The sequence below is a fragment of the Quercus lobata genome, chromosome 3 (genome assembly GCF_001633185.2).
Source record: "Quercus lobata isolate SW786 chromosome 3, ValleyOak3.0 Primary Assembly, whole genome shotgun sequence".
NCBI classification, from domain to species: domain Eukaryota; kingdom Viridiplantae; phylum Streptophyta; class Magnoliopsida; order Fagales; family Fagaceae; genus Quercus; species Quercus lobata.
In genome coordinates, this window is record NC_044906.1 from 30747817 (window position 1) to 30756316 (window position 8500).

Consider the following 8500-nt stretch of genomic DNA (forward strand, 5'->3'; position numbering starts at 1 on the left):
TAGATTGATCTCTTAAGTTAATTTGTTATTAAATGTTTATTGATTATTTTTTATCTTTTAATTATATGAATATATTTTGTAGTTAGATTGGATTATGAAGAAATTTGAGCATAATAATGAGTCCTAATCCTTGTTTAATGAAAAAAAAAGAATTCCTATTACAATTGCAGAGACGAATACCAAATTCTAAGGGTTTATCTAAACAAAGACATTGCTAAACAATCAAACATAACTTTTAATTGGCAATTTGGAAAAATATGATGTCACCTTAGTCCAAATTGGACATAAGAATATGCTAATGCTAAGTGATTGAAACTTACTATTAGAATAACTTTGTTAACATCATAATATCATTCTCTAGAACAATTATATTTATATTTACATTTATTTATTTATTTTCTTATTTATGTCTTCTTCTTTTCTTTTTCTTTTTTCAAAATTAATCTTGCCACTTTGGATCAAAATTCTAGCTTCGTTTAGATTATCGGTTGTGAACATAATCTAAGATTTTTTAGGTACAGTCCATGTTAAATCTAATTAATTATTTTATGTGTAACAAGAATTAAGCCAATCCATGGATTGCACAAAATATATGTACCTTCATGAAACTTGGCATAAGAGGCCTTAGAGTGTGATTTTATCAGAAATCTCTTTCTTTACTTGGGCTTGGGACCGGTTATGAACTAATATGACTTTTTTTTTAATAAGTTTATGATTTATTTAAATAAGATACACAAATGATTTTATGAATTACCACATAATTGGTTGAAAGAGAGTCCTTCAAATTAGTTTAGAACAGAACTTTGATCCCTCTATGTATTACATTGATATTAAAATTATTTTTATTTCTATATAATAGACATAGCATTGATATTTATATGCGCCATTTTGTTTTCAAAATTAAAAAAAGACATTCTTAACATGCCTTATAAATATTTAGAAATAAAAATGAATCATACCATCACCATCAATAAAGAATACTCCCTCTTTAAAAAATTCAATTTTTTTAAAAGGAAATATCCTTTATTATTGTTATTGTGGGGTAATTCCCCGCACAAGCTGTTTGTCCACTTTGGGGAGTCAAACTCGCATGGTTTTGTTTTGCAAGCGATATGGGAAGACTTTGAGTGCAGTAATGGTACACTCATGCTTGTGCCAAGAGTAGGGCACTTCTTTTGCCGATGTAGGACTGCACTCAAAGTCTTCCCATGTCGCTTGCAAAACAAAACCGTGCGTGCTTGGCTCCCCAAAGCAGACAAACAGCTTGTGCAAGAAATTACCCCACAAAAAAGGCGCTTTTAAGGCCAGTGCCCATCAAGAGTATTGTCTACTTTGGGGTGGAGTGGGATTGGCTTGGCCATGTCCCGGACCCAACACCTGCACGGTTTTGTTACCCCTGTGCAGGGCACGCCTTTACCATTACTACACACGTGTAGTAATGGTACACTCATGCTTGTGTCAAGCGCTTATAAGGCATGAGTGGGGCACTTCTCTTGCCGATGTGGGACTGCACTCAAAGTCTTCTAATGTCGCTTGTAGAACAAAACCGTGCGGGTTTGGCTCCCCAAAGCGGACAAACAGCTTGTGCGGGAAATTACCCTACAATTATTATATAGTAAAAATGTACAAGTTTCTAATACTATCTTCCTTAATTTAAACTTTTATAAAAGAGGGGTATTGTTTTTCTCCAAAAACAAAAAATATGTGAAAGAGGGGTATTAACTTTTTAAACTGAAGTGTATGTTAGAAAATTTATTTATTAACTTTTCAAAGAGAACTTCATTTTGGGACCTCCTAAAATAGAATAGATGACTTATAGTTTGGGACGTAGAAAGTATAAGCTTTTTGTAGCAATGTAATTATTTAGTACTTCAAGAAATACATACCCTACCATCACATGAATAGTCTTATCATGAATTTAGTCTTATCATGAATTATTTAGTGTCATAATTATTTAGTCTTATCATGAATTTAATTATTGTGATCTAGCTACTATTATTTTTAGGGGGGGCGCACATTTATTGTGCTACTAGAACACTAAAGAATTAATCCTTGTAGCTTACCATCATCATTAACAAAGAACTTGATTTTTCAATTTTTACAGTCATGTATCTTATTGTCGTAACTTGAAAGAACCAAAGTTCAAATCTCCCACCCACACTTGTAGTAACAATATATATATATATATATATATATATATATACACATTTATAATCATAAAACCTAAAAAAAATATAGTATAAAATACCAAAAAATTATGTACCAAGTAAAAATTAAATATGAAACTAGCTAACATAAGCTAAAATGACTAGAACATAACATTAGAATTGAAAATTGGAACAAAAGGATATAGTGTATTGATTTAGTAGGGAAATTTTCATATGTGTTGGGCTTATGCACCCTCCCTCTCAATGACTTTTGGGTCCCACACATGTAGGATCCACATTTCAATGGGAGGGAGGGCTCATAAGCTAGGGCAAGAGATACATTCCTTGATTTGGTAACCAGTATGAAATATTTGGGCATTACAGTCAGAACAAGAAGGAATTAATAAGTTTTCTAATATTAATGTGTTCCATGCATGGATTAGAAAATAATATAATAATAATAATAAAGAAAAATATAGTCAAACTTCTATTAATTTTTTTTGAAAGTTTTGATTGGAGTAGTTTTCTTTAATATTTATTGACAATTTAAATAATAGAATTTCATATTTTTTAAAGCTGTATATTTTAAACAATTTTAATTGATGAACTTTACTAAAATATGGGGGGGAAAACCCACCATAATAGTGTTATGGTAGTAAAGGAACATGTACCATTTACCCAAGTTATTTGAAGAGATCATATTATTTATGAATAAATTTTTAGTATATTTTTATGTGATATATAATATAATGTTATACTTGTTAATGTCATGATATGTTATGGAAACTTAAACGTTTGAGTGGTTAGTTTTAATACATATAACTAGCAGTTAACTCTTAGTTAACTCTTGCAATGCATGTGAAAGTTTAACAAAATATATATATATATATATATTTTACTTTTTTTAAAATTTTTTGTCTCAATATAAATTATAAAATTTATTGTAATTATTAGTAGATATTTTAACATGATTATATTAGTATATGGAACCATCTATTCTTCCTTTTAAATAAAATAGAGTACAACAAATTTCTATTAGAATGTATAAATATTAGTAATAGGGCTTGTATTCAGGAATTTGATAACAGAGCTTGCTTCCTACTATATAATTATCGTGTGATCCTTTTCTTCAAAACATTTTTGGAATGAGATATCTTCTTTCATTGTAAATAATCATCAAAATTATTTTTAAGACACTAAGTAAGCAATTTATTAATAAAAAATAATAAAATAAAATAACTTTATAATTTATAAAATTATACAAATAACATATTAATAAATTTTCAGTTACATATGTCTCCATTTTTAAATATTTTCAACAAATTTGAAGTGGTGGCAGGACAAAACAATAACCATGTGAGGTGAGGGTGAAGCACCCATCCCCTAGCTCCACCCTATCCTATTGTCATCCATATAGAATAGCTATTATAACCCCTTGTCATCAATACAAATTTCATGTTCCACTTTTTGTATTTTATTTTATACTTCACCAATCATAATATACTATGTGTTTGTTTAACTTTCCTTGTAAAATAACCAAAGTTTAAAATGAAAAAAAATAAAAATAAAAAATCAAACACATAACATACCATGATAGATGGAGCATAGAGTAAAACACAAAAGGTGAGATAAAATTTTTATATTCTTCTAGGGAATAACAATTTCCACTAACAAAAAGGCAATCAAATAACTGAATAATTATTACATGTAAATAATAATTTTCCTAATATTTCTTTTATATAGAGAATTCATTATACGCTGAAGATTTAATAATTCACAAATATAAAAATTAATATAATATAATATTAGTTAAAATTAGTTATAATCTTATTTGGTTGTACAAAATTTAATGAGGTAACACCATGCACATCTTTATATTCATCATGAACAAATGGAGAAGATCCCAATCCAATAAAGTTCTAAACTGTTTTGATTTGAACTTACTTTCAGCTGGTTTCTTTTTCTTTTTTAGTTAGACCTTATTTAACATATATTTATTGATAGACTATATAAATTCTACATGCATTGCCTCTCTAATGTCAGATCGGGTTTTCCTTATATTCATATTAGGGCTTAATTCTTATAGTATTACTTTCCTATGTGTCAACTTTAAATTTTTATGAAAATAGAGAACAGTGACAATTTTTTTTCCCCCAACTATTTTCTGTTTGACATGTCTTTTCGTGGTATGGAGATGAAATTATGTAAGAAAGTTACGTTATCAAATTATTTCATTATATATGAATGTACTGGTGGCAGAACCCACTATTATTATGGTTTTATAATATATATACATAAAACACATGCACACACAAATTTTAGTTTTATTATAAAACACATACATATGGTAATTACCATCTCCTCCCTTTGTCTTCCGCCAACACTATTATCAGGGTTTAAATCTAATTATTCTAGTTGAAATGCATGTGTGCCTATAAAAAATTCTGTAGTTGATTATCAAAAAAAAAACCATTCTGTAGCATCCTTGCAGTACATGATTATAGAAGCAACCATTAAGAAGAAAGATTATACTGATAATTAAAAATTAAATAGATAAGCTTGATATAGATGTTGGAAAATGATAGAACAAGACATACTCTCCTCACAAAGCACACTGGAGAAATAAGCTCTGGTGATCAGGTCCTTCGTAATGCTATGCAGTTTTAGGGTTGAGTTCTATCATATATATGCACAGTAATTCTAATAGTGTGATTACAAGAAAAAGCTTATACCATAGCGCTTGGTATAAGTCAAAGCAGGATCATGATCATCACCAAAGGCTGAAGAGAAGTTGGTCACAATGCCATCATATGATTCACATCCAGGTACTACCTAAGAAAAGACATGAAGTAATTCATTGATAACTTAATCTTCCTTTTTAAAGCACTACTGTAGGAGAATCATTTATAAATAGACTTTGATGTTTGCTAAAAGCAGAGGGGAAAAGGAACGAAAATAATTTTGAAAATTGAAAATATATTCAGGGATAACTCTACTACAACAATAAGCAAAACTCTTGGGTAGCATATTTCTTCTTTCAAAAGCATTTTGACTTCCACAATATGCACCAATTTGGCAGAGAAAAAGAAAAATTTACCATCCATCCCCTCTACCTAGTCAACATTACACATCATTGCAATATATTACATTTCAATTTCCAATCACAATATTTTAAAATTTCTCCAAAGTCATCAAAAAAAATATATGAATGATGTCACAAGATTCATCTATTCAACTCAATATAATTAGCATTTAGACTTAGTTGAGTCCATTCCTATATTTTATATATATGTATAAAGAGGAAAAAGAAGAAACTAGAAAGAAAAGAAAAACAATGAACATATCACATTGACCAGTGACCACTCAAAACAATTTAAGGATTAATAGATCATATATACTAGATTCAAATACAAAACTGCAATCCCTATGATGTTTGAACATTCACCTCAAACTCAAACTTTCAAAGAGAGAGAGAGATATAGTTATCTGGCAGTTATGAATCAAGATATCAAGGAATGTCCCAAAATCACCATAAAAAACATGTGTGTCAATCTTAATATTTTTCAGATTCCAATAAGAAATAGTCTCTTGCAAAAACTAAATAGGGAAAAGAACCCACATTTATATGATGATCATATGATAATTTGATGATACAAGAAAATTACAAAAATGCATTCAATTTTTCTCACCCTTCTACTTTTTGTTTCTCGATCAAATTCTGAATACACATCTAATGAAACCTAAGTAAACCAATCGAGATGGTTACAAGTGAACTCTAAACCATTTGTTTTTGGAGTAGCATTAATATTTATGTATACACAATAATCACTTGAGACAAAAGAAGGTTAAATAGCATGATCACTTGTGTCCACAGGTTATAAACCATCTACCTCCCTAACTCAATCATGTCAGATTGATTTGAGTGCTTCCCTCATCAAGCTTTAAAAATGGAAATATAATAATGTATCCTTCAAAGGTGACAAGGAATGAGATTCCCAAAAGGACAATCAACATCAGCCTACCATAGAAAACAACTTTTAATCATGTTTTAAGGGTTTGTTGTCCAGGTAAGGTAGATGAGGAACTAGCCTCTCGAATTCTCAATATTCCATTCTTCCATGGGCTCAAAATCTATTTTATTATCTACCATATCCAACATGTGTGTGAATTTTTAGCTGGCATCTATTAATAGAAAAGATAATCTAGCTTTTGTCTGTTTGCTTGATTATAGATCTAATTAGATTATCTTTAACCTACTACCTAACCGGATCTCACTGTTTATAGGCTCGTGAGTTTTCCACTTCTCCAATACTTTTGTCCTTCATTAGGACACTTTTGCTTTTTTATTTGGGTAAATACTATACACATCAGAGGTGTCATTAAAGTCGAATTCCCCCTCTCTCTCTCTGCATGACAGAGAGAGAGAGAATAACTGTCTAACAAGTTCCACGTCTATTAACCAATATGGACGGGATTGAGATCACATTGTCTAGTACCAGCAACATATACCTTATCTTCATACCATATGATAGTGCAAACTGTCTAAATTTAAAATGACCCACTAGACGAATTGCTTAGATAATGGAAGACATATCCACATATCATCATTCCAAACTGCAATCATCTTTCCCTTCAATAAATGGCCGATATCCCATTTCCAATTAAAATTACATAGAGGAGTAATCATTAACAACATATATTTATACAAAATCCACTACTAGAACAAATTTATCAAGCTAGCACAACCATCATAATTGCTCCTCCTAAAATCCACTACTTGGTACTTATTCTCCCACTCCTATATTAGAGAAATTTCAAAGGGTATACCCGCAAATATTCCCAAAACATGTTCTGATCAGACACATAGTAACCACCAAGAAAAAAACAAAGAAACAACCATCTAAGAGAGAATTGAAGTAGGAGAAGAAAGATATACCCAATAACTCATTTTTCTTTTTCTTTCTTTCTCTATGAACTTGCATTCGGAGGAACAGGAGGAGGAGTATTTGAAGTATTCATCTTTGGCTTAGGCCTTTTCCTCTTCTTCTCATAGCTGACCCCTCTGGCTTTAGCCTGAAAATCGCGAACCTCACGCAAATACAGCCTCACAGCTCTTGCACCAAAGGGGTTTGCTTCTGGTCTTCCACCATGTTCTTCATACGCGGCACGGAGGCGGCCAATAAGAGCATCAAGGCTTCCCCAAGCTTGTCTTAGAGGGCAAGGACAAGGAGCAGGAGGGTTAGGGAGACCAAAGAAAGGGCAAGTCTGGTTGTGGACTTTGGTCTTGCCAAATTGGTCTAAGTAGCGAAGGAATTCGAGGACATGTGCACCACTGCACATGGGGAGTGAGAGTGGAGGCCTGTGGTTCCTCAAGTACTGGCAAAAGGTGTTCCAGTCTCGGCGCTTTTGGTTCTCATAGCGGCTTGGAGTAGTACTGGAAGTAGACGATGGTGATGAGGATGTGGCAGTGGATGGAGTTGTGGGAGTGGTGGGAGTAGTTGGGCTAGTAGCTATGTTGGGTATGAGGTGGTTTTCGTAGCTGGGATTGTTTGCTTGTGAAACTAAATCCATGGTGAAAGAAAAGGTTTTTGCTTCTGGGTTTTGTTGCTTTCGTAGGAATTTTGCTTGGATCTTGAAAAGTTGAGATTTTGTGGTTGGTCTTCTTGTTCTTCTACTACTACTATTTTAGGGTTTTCCTTTGCAAGTTTAGACTGAAAACAGGTTTCAGAGAGAGAAAAAGAGTATGATTCTTACAGCTGTGAATGATTAGATGGGAAATGGAAGATTACAGTATCCAAAAGAGGAAAAATGCTAAGATTTTGCATGGCAACAGAGAGAAAGGGATAGAGAGAAAAAGGGGGTGTTTAGGTGGAAAATAATGGTAAAATGGGAAGAGAATAAGAGATTCTTTCTCTTTAAATGTTTGTCTTTGGGCTTCTTTAGTTTAAGCAAAGAGTCAGCAAGAAATCTTTAAGGACTGCAGTTATTGAAGAGAAAAGCGTTTTAAGAATGGCTGCAGCTCATTAGATTTTCTTTCCAGGAAAAGGGAAAGCAACTGAGAGTTTAATACTGGTCTCAGAGAGAGAGAGTGAGAGAGATAGAAAGAGAATCAAGTGGTCTAGAGGGTCAAGAGGTTCAGACTGTGTAAAGAGCTTGAGGTTGAAATACGGAAATAAAGATAACATGAGAGTGTTTTGTTATAATAGGACAACTTTAGCAGTGAATAGAAAGATGATGGTGACCAAAGAAAGACAGACATATTGTTGTCATCACACACTTCTTAGGCGCGTGCAAACACTTCCCTAACATTTATATTTTCCTTTTTTTTCTTTTCCATGTCTCAAATGTCTTTT

The 8500-nt window shown here is 31.9% G+C and overlaps 1 protein-coding gene across 2 annotated transcripts; it reads right to left on the reverse strand.

Annotated features, from left to right (window-relative positions):
* Positions 1 to 4682: 4682 nt before the first annotated feature.
* Positions 4683 to 8293, reverse strand: LOC115978653 (protein LIGHT-DEPENDENT SHORT HYPOCOTYLS 1-like). Of its 2 annotated transcripts, none has more exons than XM_031100487.1 (2): positions 7084 to 8293; positions 4683 to 4975 (listed from the first exon to the last, which is right to left on the reverse strand). In XM_031100487.1, exon 1 carries the CDS (start codon positions 7716 to 7718, stop codon positions 7116 to 7118), a length of 603 nt encoding a protein of 200 aa, XP_030956347.1. In that variant the 5' UTR covers positions 7719 to 8293; the 3' UTR covers positions 4683 to 4975; positions 7084 to 7115. The 2 variants fall into 2 exon arrangements, with proteins under 2 accessions (XP_030956347.1, XP_030956346.1); XM_031100486.1 differs by having other exon boundaries at positions 4683 to 4979.
* Positions 8294 to 8500: the final 207 nt, after the last annotated feature.

Coding starts and splice junctions, on each gene's coding strand:
- LOC115978653 (XM_031100487.1), bottom strand. CDS start 7,718: ATGGATTTAGTTTCACAAGCAAACAATCCCAGCTACGAAAACCACCTC.